The sequence below is a fragment of the Monodon monoceros genome, unplaced genomic scaffold, assembly GCF_005190385.1.
Source record: "Monodon monoceros isolate NGI ecotype Baffin Bay Population unplaced genomic scaffold, NGI_Narwhal_1 Super_Scaffold_6, whole genome shotgun sequence".
NCBI lineage: Eukaryota > Metazoa > Chordata > Mammalia > Artiodactyla > Monodontidae > Monodon > Monodon monoceros.
Genome location: NW_021703783.1, coordinates 30,597,718 through 30,621,982, shown reverse-complemented (window position 1 = coordinate 30,621,982; position 24,265 = coordinate 30,597,718). Strand labels below are relative to the sequence as shown.

The 24,265-nt window shown below is 36.8% G+C and overlaps 1 protein-coding gene across 2 annotated transcripts in view; it reads right to left on the bottom strand.

Annotated features, from left to right (window-relative positions):
- The window catches only part of PDZRN4 (PDZ domain containing ring finger 4), a 371,452-nt gene that overhangs the window by 3,850 nt on the left and 343,337 nt on the right, over positions 1-24,265 (bottom strand). For both annotated transcript variants that reach the window (XM_029205432.1, XM_029205434.1), the window contains 4 exons: positions 15,811-15,909; positions 12,906-12,968; positions 6,022-6,123; positions 1,864-1,980 (listed from right to left, as the gene is read on the bottom strand). In XM_029205432.1, the coding sequence (XP_029061265.1) occupies positions 1,864-1,980; positions 6,022-6,123; positions 12,906-12,968; positions 15,811-15,909 (381 nt within the window). The remainder of the gene's footprint in view (positions 1-1,863; positions 1,981-6,021; positions 6,124-12,905; positions 12,969-15,810; positions 15,910-24,265) is intronic.

Sequence of the window (24,265 nt, the reverse complement as noted above, 5' to 3'; positions counted from 1 at the left end):
ATTAATTAGCAAAATGTGTGTTAACAACAGTTACAGGACCAAGGACAGCATGTGAAGTAAACCTTCAGGTGGATATGTATTTTAGTTTTTAAATATGGATATGCAATTTTTAATTGAATTGCCCTTTCTTTTGTCACTGGTTTATGAGCACATGTGAAAACAGTTTTCTATTCTCAAACCTAGAATTCCTGGTTTCTGATATAATGCTACTCTATAATTTATCATTTCCCTATGGAATTATTATAGTGACAGGCAATGTTTCTACCAAGGCACTTCTAATGTAGTATTATTGTTTATAAGGGCAAAGGACTTTTAAAGGTTTCTGTACTTCTCATCATTTTTCAGTCTCATGGTGAAGAGAAATTTCTACACAATGAAAATCTCACCTCAGGGACATCTTGTGTTACCTCAAAAGACCTCGCATTTGTATTACATCTGATGAGTAGGCAGCATCTGACACCACATCACTTCACCTGGACAGGATTTCTCCCTTCTTTCTTTATTCCAACATCCTCCTGTCAATTTTGTATCAGGTCACATTTTTTATCTAAGAGAGAAAAAGCCTGGAGCAAGGACTTTCTTGCTGTAACCAGCAGCTGCCACCAAAAAATATCTTTATTTGTGGCCAGTGTTGAAGTCATACATTAAAATTTCAACCTGTCCTCTTTATATTGAAAAGCAATTGCTACAGTAGCAGCATTGCTTTTGAGCATGAACTCTTGTTTGTGAAGTGGCCACTGAGCATCCATGTTGAGCACAGAGTGTAGCACACATGGCTCTGTCAACTGTAGTTTGCAACCTAATAATTTATTAGCATATACACATGAGCACGCATGCACAGACACACACATGCACACACACACACCTCTGTTATGGGATGCCAGCACGTCAGTGCATCTCATCATTCAGTTTGGCAAAGTGATAGGATGTTTGTGTTTTATATTCCTAAGCCTAACTGCCAGGATTTTTTTTTTAATTACCTTTTAGGGTGAGTTAAAGATTAATGTTGAGAATAGGATGATAATTAAACAAGCAGATTGACAGCGGAAGTGTGAATAAAATTATATTAGGCAAATGAATGACATGAATCTGACATAAAAAATCTAGGCTATATCGATCTTGATTTTATCTAGTAGAAAAACAACAAAAATGAAAAGAATACTAAGACTTGGTTTGCCACAAACCACACTGTGATCTTTCACTAGTTATGAATTACTTAAAGGCAGGAACTTTGCTCATTTTCTTTGTATTCTCAGGATCAAACATGGTTCTTGAAACATATTAGGGGCTGAGAATTTTTTGTTGAATGAATATATGACCTTAAGACAAAATGATGTCAATAATCTCAAGTTGAACTACTCTTAATTCAGGAGTATAAAGGTGTAATCACGATACCAAATACCCAAATAAGGTTGATGGCTTACATCATGTCATCATCTTCCTAAAGTTGCCTAAATATTCAAATACATACATTAATATTTTAAAATACGAAATTACTTTTTTGGGGGGGAGGGGTTACCTCATGAGATATAGTTGATCTCTAGCTGGTATATTGAGAAGCAACATGCATTTTTTACTATTAAATTTCCGAATTAGGTTGAACAGTGCCTGGGTCAGCATTTGAATACTACTGTACTCTCCACAATGGCCCCTAAGCTTCCCAAAGTAGAAATATTCTTAATAGAAAAAAATTGTATTTATTCCCTCTGCTTCATTTGAGATGATCATTTGCTTTCAAAAATTACCATCACAGAGATGTTTGGTCAAACTCTTTGATTTTTGCTTTTTTATTCCATTTATGGTTACACATTTTAAAAAGAACTAGCATCATTTCAAATGCTGGAGTTCAGATCGTGGCCCTACCTGCTCCACCTGACTGGCAGTGCTCTGCATTGCTTCATTATGCTGTTCCTCCAACATCGACGAGTTTAACTCCTCTAAATATTCATTCCTTTCATCTTCTAGCCAGCCTTCCTCCAGCTGCAAAAGAATACATTAGTACATTACATTCAGTTAATGAGAACTCAAGCTAAAATAGGGTAAACTTAAATGGTGACGCCTGACCAGTTCCTTTTATCATAATGATTCTCTTCAAAATACCAGCCTCCTATAGTTCACCTCTCAGAAGGAAGAAAAGGTGATAAAAAAAAAATTGGACTCATGCCTTTTATCCTTCCCTGAAACAGAGCTACAGATTTTCTCTCATAACTGAGTAGACCTCAGCACAGAACATCACCGTCTTTCAAAGTGTATGAAAAGCATACTGCATAATCCACAGCTGTCATGCTCATTACCCCCAACAGTCCCCGTGTTAAAGAACAGCAATGGTCCTAATAGGGTTATGAGACAATCGGGTCTTTTTCCTTAACAAAAACCCCCAAAGCAACTCCACACAAAGCACCCCCCACCAACACACACACACACACACACACACACACTGATGCTACCCTCATTTTGCTTTTTTATTTTTAGATGGCTGACTTTCAAGTTAACAAGATGGCTGCTTGCCACAAATACGGACAACATTTATTTCATCTGAAAAAAAAAAAAGGAAAATTCTAAGTTACTCTCAATAAAGAGTGATGCTGTGCCATGACTACTGTGATTCATTTCTCAGACCCAATTCCAAGGAAAAAGACCTTAAATGTGCACGTAAGGGTGAGGGAGCCGTGTGAAGTGTGCAGGGTTTTCTTTGTGGGTGCTGAAGGTAGGTGTTCTTGTGGCAGTCTTACACAAACTAAACCAAACAAATCCTTTTGGCTTCTCAATACAAAAGGAAGTGGAAAAGTGGTGGTTATCTTGTTAATATGATAAGTGTTGACAGTCAATTCAGATAATTTGCCTCAAAGTGGGTTTTTGGAGCTGGATTACATAAATTAACTGTCTATGCTGATTGAATTAACTGAATTATTGTTAAAGCTCCCCTTTACTCTGTGTTACAAAGAAACAGCAGCTTTCTAGTGAGTCAAAATTGACAACAGTGGGAGATGTTTTCACCACCGGACAAATGGGTAAGCACCAAACAAACACAAAAAATAAGCTTGTCTTTAAGAGAACTGAACTTCTAAAACTTAAAAACAAACGAACCTGAGAAGACATTAAATTGCACCAGAAGAGGCATTAGTGTATATGTATCACATTCATTAAATGAAGGCAATCATAGGTTTCTTTTTATTTACTAAAGGCTACCTAGACCTTAAATTATTTCGAACTTGACTGGGCCAAAAGCATCAATGCATTTATGCATCCTCATTTATCTCACTGTGGCCTGAATAACTTGACCAAGTTCCACTCTGGTGACTTTGATATACAGATGAGCTATGAAGGTTAAGCTGACTAAAAATTTAAATTCAGTCCAATTCATAATTGTCCAAGTTTTACATTTTTTAATCCCTTTTAAGTTTCATGAAGCTGCAAATGCCAGGCTCCAAAAGAAATTACTTAAAGCTAGAAATGTTTATTTTTTATAAGCACAGCAAGGGCCTTTTCTTTAATCAGGTCAAAACAAAATATCTGCCAACACTGATACAGTGAATGATGGAACAGAGTCTTTTGAAATTGAAATGAAGGGATGGGGAAGACAAAGAGAACACATGCTGGAAATTAATGCTTTCCTATAACTCTTTTCTTATTAACTAACCCCACAGATCCCTGAGTTGCCATGTGTAGTTAGTGTATGTCTACTTTGATTAAGACTTCCCTCTAGGCTGGAGGAATACACAGCACACTAAGTCAGGAGAGATTCTTCTGGCTCACCTCCCTTCCCTGTAGCATTTCCCTTCCCCCTACACACACATTCATGGCAGTCTGAGTTCAGTGCTGTGGCAGAGACAGACTTTTCCCTTGAGTTGAGCCATGGGAAAGGGGGACTATCATAATTATACAGGGGGATCTGTCTGCACAGTAGAGGCTCACACGTGGCATTTCCAAGAAAGAAACAACCTGCACTTCTCTCAAAAGTTCTCTACAGTTCTTACAAGAGTCCTCTCTGCCCCAGTGTCCCAAGGGGAATAGGACAGAATAGCAATATCTATAATGGTCTGAGGAAGAAAATGGGTAGAAAATGAAAGTAAGTTGACAGGGAATGAAAGAAATGAGTTATTTAAAAATATTGCACAGTTGCACAATACTGCCCCCAGCAACTCTGATCATTTCCGAGAATGTAGAGAGAATTTGAAACATTAAAAAAAAAAAAAAAAAAAAAGACTAGAAAAAGCACACTAAAACTTCTATACTCTCCCTAAATAAAATACACATGCAAAAAATGCAATAATGAGATATACTGAAACTGATGGGAAAATATGGTGATATAAATACAAGTTTTGTGTTGTTTTTGCCACCTTATAGCATGTATTGCTTAAATTACATTTTTAAATTATGATATTAAAATGCATTTCCTTTCCTTATTTTTCTAGAAATCTGATTTTCTAAAGACAATTAGCTGCCTTCCAGTGTCATGACAGCTTCTTTAGGATCAAGGGGCTAGGGCAGATCTTGATTTTGACAGATAGGATGATATGCTACAGAGTCAGACAACCATCTTTTATCAACTGTGGAAAGAAAGTCTTGTTTGAAAATTCATCCTCCAACATTGACTCTTGGGTCAGGAGTGTAACCAGATATTCAAAAACACCAGTGGTTCTACCAAGCACATGTACGCCATTAAAGATTAACAGGATCTGGTTTTATGTTATTAATTTCTATTTTTTCCACAGTATGTTATAGCTGTTATGTGGCATAATAAAGAAAATGCTTTAATTATAAATAAATGAGGTTCTCTAGCAGTTACATGGAAAGGGCAGGGAAACCACATTATAAAGTTGAAATATCTTTTCTACAGCAAGGATGACTATTGAGTACTCGTCAATTTACCATTAATTTCACTAATATGTATTTAGCCCCTTTATTCTGTTATTTTTCAAGAAAATGGGATCATTGAGATTAACCAGTTTGCAAAATTTCCAGGTAATTAGTGCAATTTCATATGTATTTTAATAATTCACTCCCACATAGCACAGCCAGTTGTGGGGTTTCCTTTCCCACTCCTAGGACCTCAGGTGTGTAACTTTAGTCTGCCCTAGGCTATAGCAGGCTTTATGGGAACCATTCAGAATGGTCAAGGGCATAATGGAAATATATGTGGAAAGGGTGATCTTTTAAAACCACTATATTCAAGACAGGATTCGGTCTGACACTGAAATACACTTACTCAATGTAATTTATAGATAGTATGTAGTTATTGAGTCTAAAATATATCAGATCAATAACCTGAAAGACAAATGGTGATATAACCAACTTCACTCACTGAAGTTGGTTATCCAGCACTGACAGATGGATAGAATGGTGACAATGTAATGTCCTTTCTGCATTGTAGTGGGGGATAAAAAGGATATAAAAAGAAGTACCAATAGTACTTTTCTTCCACCATTACCTCTCCTTTACTTTCATGACATCTCCCTCTGTAAAGATATAAAAAGATTCTTTAAAAGCTATCAATTTGTTTTTGTCACACTAAAGTTGGAAAAAATTCATTTACTATACATGGAACTACACTGTACTACTTAAGGTATTTTATTGGAAAAAGTTACTCTAAAAAATTTAAGTTGATAGCTAGATATGCTAATGTTTCTCTCATTAGAGATTCTTTCAAGATACCTTAATATGCCAATTAAGTATTTTTAGATGAAAAACTAAAGCAAGGATCCACACAGAATTAAATATCACATAAAGTCAATCATTTTTCATTTATGAATTCATTTAAATAACTGGCAAGTGGAAGGAGAGAGTAATGATTCAATTTTGTGTTTTCAAAAAAATAAGATGTTTAGCTGCCTTTCTGTGAAGCCATATTAAGGAGTCTTTACTTATAATTGTTTTGATAAGGTTGGCCAGTTGGGAAAGATGACTCAATTATATTTTGTATGCCTGGTTTTACAAACATCCGTGACACTGATCTGTTATAGAATAGCAGACAATGAACCTAAAGTGCAGTCTCAAGACTTTTGCTCTCTCTGTTCTGACCTGACTCTCCGGCCTTGCGACCAGCAGCACGATTCTCCGGCACTCATCACTAGATAGCAGGGCCACCGCCGCCTCTCGATCCTGGGCGTCTTCCCCATTTATCTAGAAAACAGATGAAAGTGGCGCATTAGTTTCCATTTCCACAATGCTGCACACAATAAGTGGCAAATATCAGCTCATTTATGGTAAATGTATGGACAATGAAGCTCACACAATGGGCTCGTCTTCAGCCCCTCAGTGGTAAGTGCCTTCACTCAATTACGTGCTTACTGTAAGAGCCGTATCGATCCCTGAAGGATGGCGGACATCAGAGGAAGCAGTTATGTTCATAAATGTCCAACCTGCGCCCTGGCAACATACATCTAGCAACACAATTAACCAGCCCCTGACAGGTGACGTTCATCTTTCTCCGCTCAGAGTAATGGAAGTGTCACTCTGAGATAATGGTGCTGGGGGAAGTAGGACCAGCAATACCACAACTGAAATCCGTCATCCTGCACGCTTGCTGTGAGCCAATTAGCGAGCTGCCGCGTTATCTCTCACCGGGCGATGCTCCCGGGCTGCTGTTGCTTGCGTTTTCATTTAATCATTTCGTATTTGCGTGTGGGTCTGACTCAGTTGCCCCAAATCACTCTCGGGATATCTTTCAGTGCTTAACTAATCAAACGAAGAACCAGTATCATTGTCATCTACTCCAGCTCCTTTCTCGGATCTATCCGCTTCCCTAAAACAACAAAACTAATGAAATATCCTAAGGCTCATCTCTTAAGTATACTTAAATAAAATTTTTTAAAATTAACATAAAATAAGAAAAAAATTTAAATAAGAATGCTTACTGAAAGAAGCCAAGCTTGAGTAAACTTTCGATTAAAACAAAAGATTCTAGCGGTGTTTGAAATGTACCTTTTTCTTTTTTCTAAGTTCTACAGGGCAAATAAGGTTCCTAAAGTTTGTATTTTAAACTACATTTCATGTTCAAATGTATTTAGCTCTTATTGATACACTTTTTTCTTTGGATATTTTAAATTTCTTTTATTTTATTGATTGCTCAATTCCATAGAGATGAGATTTTTGATCCATAACACATAATCAAAAATGTGGGAAGAAATTTCAATTGAAGAGGTCAAGTAATTCTATCTAAAATAAGTATTTATTTCAGAAAGTGTGGCTGCATTGACCATTTTTTTTTCTAATAATTAATTTAACATCTTTCACTGAGAATTTCTGCTTAAAAGCATGAAGTAGACTCCTGACATTTTCTCCTTGCGGGTCTCTGGGATTCTGGCTGATTCATGAAGACAGACATAATTATCTGAAGACAAGCTCAGGAATCTCAACTGTGGACCACAATAAATGATTATTATTCCTAGACTCATATTTAGCACAAAGAAAGCAGACAGTGATAGTCAAAGGGGGGGGAAATCATACAACTTCATGCTGTATTTTCTTACTGTGATCAAATGAATAGCTCCTTAGTTTTTCACTTGTATGTGTGGACAGGAAATTCAGCTTTTATAAAGTACATTCCCCCCCCTTTTTTTTTTTTGGCAATTCTCAAATAAAATTCACCAAATTAGAAAATGAAAACTTTGATTCCAAACTGGGGACTAATGACCAAGAAGGATGTGTTGTGGGTTTTTTTTTTTTTGGTAAATATGTATCTGAAAATTTTGTACTGAGTCCAAGCCCTTTTATTCTTCAAATAAACATAAATTGGCAGTGATGGATTCCACTACACCTCCCCCACCTCAATTGCGTGTAGTTTAAAAATAATGATTTCTTTCAGTTTTGAGGGCTTTTATCCATTTCATAGTAATCCTTAGTAGTATATCTGTGATGCATCTATTTGTCTATCAATTATGGACCTAATCATTCATCTTCCCTCCATTGTAGGCATTGATCCTAAGGAGACTGAGTTGGATGATCTCACATAACTTAAACTTTTCTGTTTGAAATACAATTCTCACTACTACTTTTTCACTTGAGTATATGCATACTTCCAAATTCTTCATCTAAACTTTACTTACCATTAGTCTAAACACTCTTCAGACATGTTAATGTTATTGTTCATTTCCTCTATTAAAATGCAGATTATAGTGCCTTTCTCGGAGGACTGTTATAGGATTAAAAGAGTTAATATATGTGAACAGTTTAAATAAGTGCCTGTTATACAGAAAGTGCTCAAGCTTGCACATATTACTGTTAATGCTATTGTTGTTATTATTATTACTATGATTATTTATATTTTAATCCCTCAGAAAGACTCTTTTCTTCTAAACAAAACACATATATTAAAATTCATGTGGGTAGTAGTGGTGGTGGGATGAATTGGGAGATTGGGATTGACATATGGACACTAATATGTATAAAATGGATAACTAATAAGAACCTGCTGTATAAAAAATAAAATTAAATTAAATTAAAAAAAAATAGAATAAAATTCATGCATAACATTGAAATCCATAGCAGGAAACATGGTTCTAGTTTAAAAGATATCTATCTCATATATATTTTTAGAGGGCCATCAAGAAACAATATGGCTGCATTTGATTTCCTTTATAGTTGGTGTTCTTCTCTCTCCTCTGTGAACTCATACTGACGAAAGCCATGGTCTTCAGTCCTGGCATTATGTTTTTATTTTGGGAGGACAGATCATACATTGTAGAAACAGTTTTACATCCAGAATCATATGTGCAATGAAAGAAATCTGTCACAGAAAACTGGCATTAAAATGTAATCTTTGTTTATTTTTCAAAATAAAGGCCACCTTAGCCACTTGGTTGGTAGATCCCGTTGTACTCGGGACATTAGCTTGATACCCAGATTGATACTGAGGCAAAAAATGCAGCCATAGGTTTCATCAAAGATGCCTTTCAAGGAATGACAAGACTTGAGGAATGGAATCAGAGAGACCTTTCCACCTTCATTTGCTCTTGTTGCTGAATGATGGCTCATAGCTACAGGATTGCTTGTGGGAAGGCAGCTTGCTGAGCCTGGAAACATCATGCAGACAGAAAGGTGAAGGACCCAGAAACAAGGGGGAGAGCATAGATGAGAACTGGAGTCAGCACAATTTAATGGAAGACTTCCATTTCAAGAAAAGAGAGGGAAAGAGAGCAAGGAGGAACGCAATATTTAACCTTTGTTATCAATGAGGAAAAACTGCTAGATAATATATCTGTCTCATTTTCTGTGCATGGTATATGCAAATATTAGTTTCAAAATGGATATTATCTTGGCTTAGGAGAGATTTGTGGCAATTACAAAGAGAAATCAGCCAAAATTCCACTTTAGGCGTAATCTCCTGTAGGAGCATATGAGTGTGTGTGTGTGTGTGTGTGTGTGTGTGTGTGTGTGTAAAACCCTAAAAGTCTAGAAATACATTTATATAGCTTTTTTTGCTTGAATATGCCAATTTTTAGGTTTCCTGTATCAGTGTACCATAGGCAGGTAGGCAACTACACTTCTTGGCATTCAACCACCTATATAATTTCTTATTTGAAAACCCAGGAATCTTAGGCAAGAGAAAAAAAATTTATTTCAAATGTGCTTATATTTTAGTGTGGAGAGAAAGAAGGTGAGTGAAGAATAGAAATACAGAGGTGAAAAGAACAAGAAATAAGGGGAAATAAGGGGAAAACAGTTATCCAAAGGGAAGAAAGTAAGAGTAGGAAGAAACGGTAAGGACCAGTTTAAGGCAGAGAAAGAAAGAGAGCTGATTAGAAGTCTTATTGTTCCACTGTTGGAGCTTTTGCAGGGTTTTGTCAGGAATAATCCTTAGAAACATGACTGACTTTTCTGGCCAACATGAGATTAGATTGCTTACATGGAATAGTATATGCCAAAGAGAACGTGAGACTAGAGCACTCTTTACTTTAGACGGCTGATCATGTATGTCTTTAATTTTTCTCCTGACTCAGCACGGCAATTTTGTAAAAGGACTTCCCCATATTAATTCCTGGGAACACATCTGATACCAGCAGTTTGTGGCAAAAGCACAGCAAATAGAACTGTCAAGCACTTGCAGAGAAAAAACACATGAGAGTTAGAATGTGTTCTCACGAAGGTGGGTCATGGTTTCTCTTCTGCATGACCCCTACCTTCTAACAATATCGTGTGATTACCTGTGTGTGTGGTGCCTTTAGGTGAGGTTCTCTGACAGGACCGTGGAGCACCACAGTTAGAAAATTTTAGCTACACAATGAAGGCAGGACCATAGAAATACTCTACGTAGGTCATTGTGAACAGGAAATTAAAATCACAATTGCTCTCATGAGATTCATTTAAATCAAAGCCAGCCAGGAAACTTAAAGGATGAGAAGAAATCCTCTCTTTCTCCCACTCTCATCTCCCTGGGAAAGGAGTCGTTAATTGTTCATTACAGGGTATCCCATAATCTCCTTACCAGCCACACGTGAGCTATTTGTCTATCGGTACAATTTTGTCACAGTTTTCTTTTATATAATTTTACTATCATCCTCAAGATTCTTTGTTTCCTGTGTGTGCAGATAGAATTGAATTCTAGGCTTTTTAATGTGACAGGTATTTATTCATTAGATGTGACATATTTGTCACTAAACATAAACTAATCAGGCAAACCACAGCACTTTATCAACCCTGCTGTTGTTTTTTCAGTGAATCAAGTCCATTAAAGAATGCCTTATTATCCAGAAAATATCTTATCTGAAAACTTTACCTGCCCATGATAGAGCCAAGAATAAGGAAGTGTCAAAATACATAGTATGAATCTGTGGAAACACATGTACTTTATTTCTATCAAACTCTACCCACAGAACTAATAGACACCATTTTACTAACTGTATTTGTGTATCTAGCCTATGGGAGGTGGTGACCTGGAAACTAGGAAGGGAGCCAGTGAGTGCACAGTAGTGGGTATGGGGCGTGGTGAGTAGATGGTGAGAGGAAGAAGTGACAGCTGGAAACAGCAAGGGGAAAATGACAAAACATAGACCCAATGCATCAGAAAAAGTAGCCAGCTAGGGTCATTTAATATCAGGGCACACAATCTTACAGCTTTCAGCCATTGAGCATTTTGCTCTATTATATATAGCATTGCATGATGATTGCTGGGTGTGACGTGACCCTCAGCATCAAAGGAAGGTTACATTCTTTTCAGTATATTTAATTGGAGATGTTAACAAAGTAAACAACACATTTAAAATGATTTCTAAATCAAAAACTCAATGAAATATTTTTGAAGCTTTCATTATCTGGATGACACACGAAGATGGTACCCCTTTTTATTAACGAGGATGTATAAGTAAAGCTTTACTGCAGATTTTATTCTTCCATCTATCCTATCACTCTCTCTACTGAATACCCGTGTTTCATTCACTCGTTTACTCACACGAGTGTGAGAAAAACATTGAAAGTATGGTAGCAAGTCTTGGTTTCTTGATTCACTTTTCCTGCCCCTGAGTTATCCAGTGATAGACACATCCCATTTTGTTTAACTACAGGTCATCACTTAGGGAGCTCATTAAAGTAGGAATTATGTATTCTTCAAGTTTTCTGAAGACTAGTGGGACCATAACCTCTAATTCATACTTTTATTCTTTCCTCATTGGAGCCTTAGTAGAGGGTCCTTGATGAAAAATGAGTTCTGTGGCCTCTCGCTAGAGAAGGGAAGGGGTATGGAGAAGTGGTGTGATTCAGTGAGTACCCTCCCCCCCAAAGAAAGGAAGGAAGGCCAGCAGAAGTCTGGGCAGAATAGCCCTCGTGTGGCACAACTTTCTCACGACAACGTCGCATTGTACTGTAACCATCTGTGTAAACAGCTGTCTTCCTAAATACACAGGGATGCCCCAAAGGCTGCCCTGGCATCTTGTCTATTTTTAAAGCCCTGCTTCCAGGTAGAGTGTTGAATCCAAATGTATTAAATTGAAAGAAACATTCGTTAGGGGTTCATATCTAGGAAGGAGAAATGGGAACAACAGATCTGTCATAACAATTAAAACTTTTGCAGAATGTTTTAACAGTTTGTAACTTCTTCAATTTGTCATTTGAGTCCTCCTTCCTGTCTTGCAGTTGTTATCTGCAGTGAAACTCAACCCCCAAGGACCTCTGTTCTTATTTTGGGTTAAACTGGACATAAGAGCTGGGGTGCTGTGTGTCTTCCTCCAGCCACCCTTTATGAGAAAGGACTCAGAACGGATAGCGCAGGTCAAGGGAGATTTAGGACAGAAACTTTGGCTTTTGCAGTTTTTCCTGGTTGGGCCGGGAACTCTTTCCAGTCTACACACCCCCTCTAAGGTGCTTACCATCTCTATTTTTAAACTGGAATTCAGTCAGCCTCTATGTTTTCACATTCTGTCCTCCACATGTCCCCAGCAACTCATTTATAAATAATTAAGACTTCTTCAGACCTCTAAACTTTCATAGTAGTGGAACACTGGGATCCCTGTTTACCTAATTTATTGTGGAAAAGGCAGCAATAACTGCTGCTGATGCTAGTAACAACAGCACTTAATGCTTATTGCTCACCATGCACTGTGTGCTAAGCACATCACATGCTTAATCATATCTAACCTTTGCAGCAATATAGTTTACTATTACCATTCTTTAAGATGAGGAAACAGGCTTGCAATGAGAGGTTAAGTAAAGTGCCCAAGTACGTGATGGAGCTGGAAGCTGAAGTTGAGGTATCTGAGTCCAGAGATTATGTCTTACTCACTAATTATTCGCTAATATTCCTTATTAAATGGCACTATCCTTATTTTTTAAATGGTCACTTTTAGTTTTGTAGATGTTACTATCCAGAAACAAACAGAAATTATTTTCTCTAACATTTTTCAAGGAACAAAATAAAATGAAAACTATTGGACAGATAGTAGGAAATTAAAGGAAATAACCATCCCACATACTTGCAAAATACGATCCCCTTCTCGAATCCGGCCATCTTTGGCAGCAATGCTGTTTGGATCTACCTGTAAGGGAGAGGACACACAGCTTCAACTGGATATGCAATATCCTCCCAGGAACTTAAAAGTGTGGTTTTAAAAAATATTTTTAAAAATGTATTTCAAGTTTTTCTATTGATTTATAGAGTGCATGCCAAAGTTTTCTTCTGTCAACTGATTCTAAAAATGTAAATGAACTATTTTAGAATTAATTACAATAAAATTAAAGAGTGCTAGAGCATGTTAAAAAAAAAAAAGAATATTCACAGGAATAAAAATAGCCACCTCCCAACAAGGCAAAATTCACAATGTTTGGCATCCAGTCAAGGATTACTAGACATACAAAGAAGCAGGAAAATATGACCCTTGATGAGGATTGAATCAATGAAACAAAACTAAACTAGAACTTACACAGCTGTCAGATTAGCAGTCAATGACATTAAAAGAGTTATTATAGGAGATATGGGGATATATGTATATGTATAGCTGATTCACTTTGTTATAAAGCAGAAACGAACATACCATTGTAAAACAATTATACTCCAATAAAGATGTTTAAAAAAAAAAAAGAGTACTAGAGCACATCTTGATTTGTGGACCACTTTTCTCTCCCTGCCTCTCTTTGTTTCTTCCTTCCTTTTATCCTTTCCCCCTCTTTTAATTTAATTTTATTTATTTTTTTTATATCTGTTCACTCATTTCTGTATCCCAACTGTCAGACATGGCCTTCAGCTGACATGATCCTCAGCTGATGTTAATACTAGGACCCAGGAAATTTACTTTCTGCTAGGGTGATTTTTAAATCCTGTCTTAGCTATCTGAGAAAACCTGATAGCTATACCCTAAGTCCAAACTTATTAAAGGGATTTCTGTGTTATGAGCACATTAATTTATAAAGAGATTTATAATCTATGTAGCTCAAGAAATGAAAAAATCCTATCCATGTAGATTATTACTAGACACTACTTTACATATAGGGTGAAGTATATTAACTGTCACTTATTTTAGAATAAATAGATATTTAAAGCTCTATTAAGAGTTTATCAACATTTTAATGGGCCAAACTTGAGTGATGACTTACTGTTCACTGGGGGTAATTCCATCTATCACATTTCACATGAAGGCTTCAAACAATTTATTGGAGCTTATTCTAGCAAAGCCTTTTTTTTTTTTTCCTTTTTAAAGCAAAGTATTTCAAGTGTAGGGTAAGGTTGATCCATCTTATCCAGATGTTAGATATTACTTTTTAATTAGGTGGTGCCAGCCAATAAATGAGTTTTAAGTGATCAATCAAGAACAAAAGACACTATAATTACACGTAAGATGTATAGGGAAACATTTTTCCCAAGTAATTTTGTTCTGTTCCTGTGGCTTTTTTATTATCCCTGAAAAGTAAAGTTCCAAAGCTGACATGTTGCAATAGTAAACAGAGACTTACTTGAAGGAAATAAGGGATGATTAATCAATTGTATCCTATTTACAAGACATTCACAACTAAAACTTTGTCTTCAGAAGAGTAATCAAACTAATATTAAAATTCTGCATTTGTACCTCCGTACATACTACAAAAGATAATGCTGCAGGTGTTTCCTTATACTTCCTCACCATAAGCAGAGGGGTTATCATAGTTGTTTATTTAAAAGAAGTATATAGGTGAAGTATTCTCTGGAGATTTTTCCATAGTGAGAGCCAGTCAGTAGATTCTTTGGTAAACTGATACATTTATAGAGCTGAGTAGTTTTCAAGTTCATTAATTATATTATCTCTGCCAGAGTCTAAACACCTCTATACAAGTAATGTGATAAGCATTGTCGTACTAAGTTTCTAGGTGAGGAAGCCGGAGCTCAGTAAGTTACGTAATGTTTTCAAAGTCACGGCCAAGAAGTTTTGGAACAGCACAGAACAGCAATTAGTATACAGTTTGGGTTCATACACATACACATATACATACATGGTTTCACACACACATGTGTGTGTATACATACATATATGCAGGAGTTAGATAACATACCTATATATACTTGTATATGCATATATGTGTTTGCATGTATATGTGTAATTATAAATATGTTTGTATGTGTATATGTATATATATCTCACACACATAATACCTTACTACTTCTCATAAAATGATTCTTTTGGGAGTTTCAAAAAATCACCTATAATAATAAATTTTGCTTCACATTTTTTCAAAATTATTAACACTGAGGGTATTTCACATTTACGTACCTCACTTTTTTTAATTGAAGTATAGTTGATTTACAATGTTGTGTTAGCTTCTGGTGTACAACAAAGTGATTCAGTTATACATGTATGTACATATTCTTTTCCGTTGTGGCTTATTACAGGATATTGAATACAGTTCCCTGGGTAAGTACCTCACTTCTTGAAAGTGATTATGGGGCTGAATAAAACAAACCAATGGATGCACTTCTTGGATATGATATTTAAATTTATCAATTCTGTCAGCAGAGTAAAATATCTGATTATTGTGAATATTAGATTTAAAAGTCAATGCTATTGTTAACAGGACAGTTAAAAGACACAGCGGGAACAGAAGGACAAACGTTTGCTGATCAGAAACTTTGCTCGGCTTCCTGTGTACTTAAGGGACTTTACTCAGGTTTAGACAATGTTACAATTTTTGCACTTCTCCTTACTGGGATTCTGTGGTGAAAGCATCCACATTAAATAGGCTGATAATAATTCCACTACTTGGGCAACTTAATTTACTTTCCTAATTGAAAGTGACAACTACTGGCACATTGCCAATTCTTCCCATTCCAGCCTCCCAAGGATTTTCTCATCGTGAGTCATTTCACTGCTCGCTGTCTGCCTCCCTTAACCTCTCCTCCATGGCATTTCTCACCTCGCTGACATAAATGCCGGTGTCTTCTTCATCATCCGTTCGGTAACAGACTGTCAGGCCCAGCTTTTCTTGACTGTTAACACGACACAACTCGACCTCCTGAGAGAAAAACACACACAGAACGACATTTATCTCAGAGAGAAATCAAATCCCGCAGCAGGATGGAGAACTCACTGATATTCTCTAGGCCATCCTGGGAAGTCTTCATAATTATTGCCCAACACCTGAAATTAACCCATGTTACCAGAATCCTCACAATTTACTCTCAACATGTAAAAAAGTGTTTTAACTTTTCATTGTAAATTTGGAGATGTGCAGTTTTTTGTATTAAATCATAAAACTTTACAAAACCACAAATGAAGTTTAAATAAAATATGTATAAATCAAAAATGTGAAATCAAGAAAATATTTGAGAATGTTAAAGTAGGTAGCAAAATGTTTATGAAACTACTGAGAGTACTGTGTTTTTATTTGTATTTTAATAAAACAAAATTAAGTTCAAATAAAAAAAGGCTAAACTGTACATCAATTCTTCTTTTGAGTTCTACACAACATTATAATAAGCAAGAGTTCTGTGTAGCTCAGGCCAAGGTTTTCTGTTATCTTGTAGCAGCTCTCACCCTTGGAAAGAAATGGGTTCATCCAGGCTGTAGGGAGAGACATCAACAGTCATATGGGCAGAGGCAGTGATTCAAAAATGTAGCAGTAAATGAACAAGGAAACACATTTACTGCAACACATGGCTAAGGGGCTTGAAATGTCAGTCCTTAGGTAATGTATATTGAATCTATTTCTTGATTTATATTCAGTAAAATGATAGTAAATTTCAGTGTATTTCATTTTTATATAATAAAATAGACTTGTACTACTCTCAGAAGCAGATGACTTTTAGAATAAATTGCATAATTCCAAGCACTGAAACACAAATTGGTGCTCTCATCATGGAGAACGTGTTCCTATTGGATGGAGCTTATAAGGTCCTTTAGTAAAGAATCAGATGAGGAAGGACAGAATAAATTTAAATTGGAAATGAAATCTAGACCATCTTTCTAAAACTCAGGCTTTGTGGGAGTTATTTGTCTGTCTTGCTTAATGCTCTCTCTCTAGTGCCTGGAACAGGGGACTGTTCAGTGTGGGGACTCAGTTGATGCTGGTTGAAGGGTGATGGCTTTTATTTCAAAATATATCCTAGTGTTTATAACTTTTTGTAAAACAATAATTAAATAATATTTCCTCTTTAACTGGAGGTAGATTTTGTGTGTGTGTGTGTGCCCACACGCGCACGTGTGTATGAATGAAGGGAATAAAGTTTGTTAATAAAGTATCCGTTTAACTGTATATGATCTGAAATAGTTACCAGGACTAAATAAAGAGAAACTCACTTAATTTCAAACTAGAGGATATTTTCCCGTACACTATGCTACATTTGAAGAAGTATCTTCCCTTTTAACTTTGTATTTCAGTGAAGGTCTTGTCATTGGAAAATAACCATTTATTTTGGCGACGTACTATAAACCAAAGGTAAATCCTTAACAAGGATAGACTGTCATAAGCTCCAGTGACCAATAATTTCACAGCTAATAGCAAATAAAAGAAAATTTAAATCTTCTATCCTGAGACATGTACTGCAAATTGGTGAAGTACATGAAACCATGAAGAATGCTGACTTTCCACCTGGTAGACAAAGATACTCTAAATTACACTACAGAGCTTAAAAAGGGCATAGTGTATGTTGAACAAGAAGAAAAAAAGTCTTTTCACCTAGAGGAAGAATAGCAAACAGTGACATGTTTTGGCACCAGAAGCAAAAAGTATACACCCATCAAGGGCATTTTCAAAATTGGCAACAATTAATGCCTCTAGAGGGAAAGAATACTTGACTAAAAGTGTAGCATTAGGAAGGAATTATAGCAACAAAAGAGCTTCGATTACAGCAATGAAGTATACAGTTAAGGAGTAAAGAAGCTTGTGATTCCTAAGAGGTCTACAAGGAAACCTAAACATCCCATACAAAATTGAAAGTGAGACCTTTAAATTAAAGCAAATGAGCTGTATTCGGAGCTGAAATCCATTGACTTTCGATGTCCTTCCAATAGCACCGGAGAAAACACCCCATCCTGTGGGAAGTTGTTTCCAGAGGGAAGCATTCCTTTCGTGAGTGTTTTCTCTACACTCTCCATGCTGTACTATGGTTTGGTGTTTGTTTAGAAGACGCATATCTAAATATTTTGTGGTAAAATGGAACCAATCTATTAAAATAAAAAGGGTAGAACCACCCATACAACACCAATATCACCAAGAATCACGGGGAAACAGAAATCTGAGATCCTGAGGTCAAAATAACTCTTCAATCTTGTCATCTTATTGAACCTAAGCAAAACTGTGAAGCAGGTCTCAAAGTTACCCACAGCATCTTTGTTTTCAACATCACCCCCTCCCCCTTTTAAGATATTGGGCATCCTCCTACTATTTCTTTTGCTTCCTGGAGTTCCTAAGGCTGCCTACCTAGGAAGCCATTGGGATTTCAGGCTTGCCATTCTAATTATCTCCTAGAAAAACCTGGTATTTGGTGTAGTCTTCCATTCTCTCACAAGTAGCTCTTGAGATATAAAGATAATTGATAAATAAATGTTTCTTAAAGGGATCATCATTAGTAATTATTTAAAATGTGACCCCATCCAGGGTTTGGTGCACACCAATAAAGATTGAAAATACAATTTTTATTACAAGCCTTAATTCAAAGGACTGAATTTATGGAAGTAAGATCCAGGCTCCAGAGGAGGCGCAAGTGAGATTTCTCGGATCCCACAAACCACCGAGCACCAGCCCCAAGTGCGGACTTGCAATTCTTTCTTTGGTTGAGAATGTTTCAGATACTACAGATTTCATATTGGTACACAAAAGCATACATTTTAGAATCAAAGTTTCTTTAATTCTATGACAAAATAACTTATAAGCAGCTACCTGTTGACAATTTTGTTTGTATGAGGTAAAGGAGGCTTTGTAAAGGCTACTTATCTGAAAAGAATCCTCTAGCCCAGGTTTAACTTAGTATTCCCTTCACACAAGTGCACACAAGCCTCTGACTTCTGAAGAAATAACCTTCTGGTAATAGAGAATGTTTTCCCTAACAACTTTCATACCTTTCCCTCTGTCACGAGGAAGCTGTTTGATGAAAAACATAAAAGTGAAATGCTACCTCTGTACATTTTCTCTGTGGAGACAATTCTTGGGTATCTACAAATCAAAGGCAAGCCCGCATGGATGGCACTGCTAACCATCCATATGTCATTTGTGACTGCAGTGGAAGAATCACTTCATATACCCAATGAAACCACATTCATTTTGGCTTAATGTGCTTTAAGATGCTATGTTCTGGGAATATGTACAGTCCCTTAGAAAAATCAAATCACAGTATCTAATCCTGTGAGAAACTGATTATTGAGATTGAGGGTAGAGTAGGAGATTAAAGTTAGTAAAGTTTGCTGTGAAATATCCTTCAAATTATAGAAAGAATGGGATTTTACATAAACTGGTTGCACTACAGTGCTGTGAATATTTTATATATTTTTTATGATTGGGTCTAAGGTGGAACAAGGAACCTAAAAAGAAAAAAAACCACACCTCTGCTTTTTAGATGGAATTCTCTTGCTGGAAGAAGAACTGAGGCTTGAAGCTGCCTGCAATGGTTTTTTAAGCAAATTGTTTCCACGCTCTAAAGAGCTCTTGAGGCCCATGGCATGAGTGAGAAAATTCAGAGGTAATCAGTCTACACAAGTCAGAATGAAAACCAGGTCTAAACAAGATGGTCACTGATATCAACTGACAATCCCGAGAGAGGGGTCTATTGTGTCCATATCTTTCTTTTAATTTTATTTGTTTTTTGGTTTTTATTCATCAGACAACATAGCCATTACTACACAGGTGTAGTATTGATCATATATCATTGTCTTAAATTTTGTAATGTTCATTAGTAACTAGTGAAATACCATGCTTAGTTGTTCCAACAAAACCTTTATTAAAAATGAATTAAGTAGGAAATATGAAAACTTTAACCCTCACAGCTAAGAGAAGCCTAGATACTCTACTGTGAAAATATTGCTTCAATTCACTCTCTTCTGGATAGTGGAAATCAGGTATAAAACTCAGTAAAAAATAAACGACAAAACTCCTGGAATACCCAAATTGCTATGACTACAACATTTCAGGCTCGGACACCCCAACTCCAAACATTCAAAACAAGTTGCTGCAACTAGTAAATAAATTACATTTTATAGAGACATTAGGGTAAAAGCGAAAGCACGTGGTCCTGTCTTTACGCTAACACCCCTAACCTCACCTCCTCACTCAACCACTTTCCCTTTTCAATGATATTGTTGTGAAATACAGGCAGTGTTTAATCCTATCCTATTCTTAGCGACTTTCTCTTTCTGAATCCTTTGAGAAATAAAACTGCCACATTTTTCTAGATCCAGGTTGTCTGCTTCTCACTGTGGACTCTGAATTGCCTTAGGAAGTCTTAAATTACCCATTTGAGGCTTGTGGGAATGTAATCAATTTTACAGCCTAACAAAGAAAAAGATGTTAATTTTGTTTATACTTTTAACTGGGGAAGGGAATGGATTCACGAGGCCAGTAATTAAGAGTCCATGTCAGGAATAGAAATGGGAAACTTAAAATCAAGGTGAGTGTGACAAGTGGTTTGTATTTTGTATCGTTACTTCTGCTGTGTCAACTAGAGAATCAGGCCAGCGGCATGGGCACCTGCCCTTTAATGGGCTTTCACTCAGTCCTGCTCTGTCTATACCAAAGAGCAAAGGCAGGGCAGGAAACCAGAAAAACGTGCTGTTTGCATCAGACATGTTTTTTTCTTCCTTCCTATTTTGATATTGTATCTTTTGAGAAAGCTGCACTTGTTTTTAAGTATTAGGATCATGTGGTTTATCTTTGTAGGAATACAGAAATTCAGGGTTTTTCACAGTTGACTCTTGAGATTTGAACAAAACATAAAATGATCATTTAGTAGCTTACGAATGGCACTGCTAAACATCCACAGTCATCTGTGTCCAGATTTTGTGCTTTATATGTTAGTTGTGGGCGGGTCTATATCAATATAATTCAACATATCATAGCAATGTACAGAAAAGGCTACTCACAAAATGTCATTTCCATAGTTGCTTTACTTCTAAAACATCTACTTTAAGCAGTCCATGCTCTGATCAGCTTCCATTCCCACTCCACCATTTGTGCTCTCTCACTGGACCCTGAACCTGTTGACCCTTCCACTTTTCACTATCAATAATTCCCTCACACCCTCCCCTCTCTCCTTGCCCAGCTTGGAGCTGCAGTTAGTCACGATACTCATAAAAATCCACGTCCTTGCTGTGCTCTGCCTTCACCGTATCACCCAGCAAAGGTCAATCACTGCTAAGCCCAACTATTCACTTCCTTGTGTTCCCACCTAAGCAGCTGTATGGTCCTGGAGGAAAAGGCACAGCCATGCTAACTACATGGACTACTTTCACTGTAAACTCATTCCCACAAACCTCAGATGGGCCATCAACACTGCCTGACAATTGCACATGCTTCCCTCGTCAAGCTGCTCCACTTTCCTCAATTTTCCGACACAACCTGCCCACTCTCAGTTGATGACCTCCCCTCAGAACTCATTGGATGCTAAGACATTCTTATTACCTCAACTTTCCGCTCTCCCAGATGAGTATTTCACACCCTTTTTCTCTGCAACTCTGCTAGGGTGCCTTCTCTCTCTTCACTTGTGGCCAATCATTCTATTCCACACTTGGAGAAAAAAGAAGCCATGAAATGGAAACCACTGTATCTTCCCTCCACTCAGCATATTAATCTAAGTTTATCTGTATCCACCCTGTAGGCAATAATTCTGTTACAGTGGAAGAAAGATCACCAATTCTATCAAAGGCCAATGCTTCCACTTGGTAAACCATTCCTTTTTTTTCTTTTCAATTGTTTTTCCTCCTGGAATTATTCCTTCTCTTTCTCCTGCATTATCAGTTTCTCTTTCCCTATGAGATCATTCCCATTGCCAGACACACACACACACAAAGGAAAAATATCATCCATATGGGATGGGGAGGGAGGAAACCCCACAAAGATGATGGTCAGCTCTAGGTTGAGGGCTACTGGAAGAATCAAATAAAAATGCCTTGGAAGACATAATGGAATTGACTTCGTGCTTACCAAGGCCAGACTTCTGAGCAGAGAGCACTGGCCGTGCAAAGGCACGGATATAGGGAACAACATATCATGTTAGAGGAGCCTTAAGTAGTTAATGTGTGTGAAGCTAAGGGTTGAAGGTTGGAGTGGGTGAGTGAGCATGATGAAGAATAAAACTGGAGAAGTGGCAAGATCATAGAAGAATGACTGCACTATACTGAATAATTTGGACTCTGTAAAAAAGTAAAGAAGACTCACCGAAAGGGAAATAACATAGTCTGATTTGCAGTTTGGAAAATGGCTTCAGCAGTAGCATGGTGGGTGAGTTGGAGGGGTTAAGAGATGGAGAGACAAGTTGGGAATGTTACCAGTTCATGCAAGAGAAGGTAGGAGCTTGAATGTAAACCGTGTCATATAAGTCCTTAAACAACGTTACTATTATTTCTACTTTATTGATGAAGAAAATGAGGCATAGAGATAAGTAACTTGCCCAGAGTCACACAGCAAGTCAGAAGCAGAGCTGCAATTCAAGGCCTAACTAAAGGACTCATCCTGAATTCTCAACAGCTCCTTGCTCTGGTTCCAGTTACAGCTCTTTCTGATTTTTCAGTTTTCAGCTTAAATAATATCCTGGATAGTATCCCTCTCCATCACTCTTTCTGAAGCAGGGTCTCCAAAATTTTCTACAGAAATTTCACCAGTGCTTAGTAACTTCTTGACAACTATGATTATTTATTCTTTTTTATTAGCAAATTTGTATTTTATTAAGTTGCTTATTTTTATTGTTGGTTTCCTTTACTATTCTTTAAGTGGATATTTTCTGTTATGTTTATTATATCCCACAAGCCTTAGATATGAAAGAAGGAAACTCAGCTCTTGAGGACAGTGCCATGCCATCTTCTTTACATGCCTAATACCAGCAGAATCTGGGGATTTATGAGAAGCCCCCCAGGCATCTGCTGGATGAGTTAACTACTATAGTGAAGTTGGATTTAGGCTATAATTGCTTTGGCTATGTTTGTACCTCAGTATAATCGTATTAGATTAAGTAGAATAGATTCAGAAAGCTGTTCAAACAATAAATGTGACTGACTCTCTTATAATTTCTGCCAACAAGATAATTAATCACAGTGAACTAGAAAAATCAAGCAAAATTAACTATAAAATACTCATTCTAAGAATTCTTCTAGCACGTTTAGTTTTTATTCACTTTATTCACCTGACACTTTCTTAGCACCTGCTATGTGCCTCATTTAGCACTGGAAACTTTTAGGTACCAACCGTTGTGATAAATGTTTTGGGAATACTGTCACATTTAGTTTTATAAAAATATGACAGACTAATATAGTGTATCACGGTTATTTACGGTCTAACCAGCGTTCATTCTCTCTCTTTTTGAAAGCATGACCCTAAATTTCTTGCGCAGAATCACACCTTCTTCTTTCCTTGTCTATATGTCTGTTCAACACTGATTTCAGCTTTAGGGGCAGTCATGTGACCTAGATATCAGCCAATGAGTGTATTTTATTTCCTTAGCTGTAGTGATCATTTCAAGGATGGATATTTGATATGGTTCAAGCCCATAAATATCAGGCCTGAGAGTTTTGTTGAAACTATTGGGAAAAGAACACTTGCCTTCCCTGTTGTACTTGAACCTGCAAGACTATAGGAGCAGCTCAAATCTTCATCTTCTCACAATATATAGAGCCTGGGGGTAAATGCAACAAAGAGGAGATAAAAGCCAAAAGATGGAGAAAGACTAAAATTTAGTGGCATCGTTTGAGCCCCTGCATCAAGTTATACCTGAAATAGTAAACTTCTGGAATTTTCAATTCAGAGAGTCAATACATCTTCCTTTTCTCCATAAGTATTTGTTTTGTGTCTTCTGTTTTTTGGATCAGAGTCCCAAATTTTGGTAGATAGTATAAATTTCATTTTATAGATAAAACAATTCAGGACCAGCATTAAGTAATTTACCTAAAGTTACTTAGCAACTATTTGTCTGAGTCAGAAATTGAATATAGGTTTGTTTTTTTTTTTCCTTTTACTCCAAAGCTTGTTTTTTCATTCTATACGCTCTTCTAGTCCAACGATGATTTAAGAGCTCATTATTAGACTGAGGCTTAAACACTTAAAGAACTCAGAAAAGTTCAATGGGCTACATGGTAGAAAATAGATGAGTCAAGGGATGAACCAAAAGAGGGAAAGCTCCAGAGAGAAGCTACTTTCACGCAGTGCGTGAGAAGTTCATTGCAGCTATAGC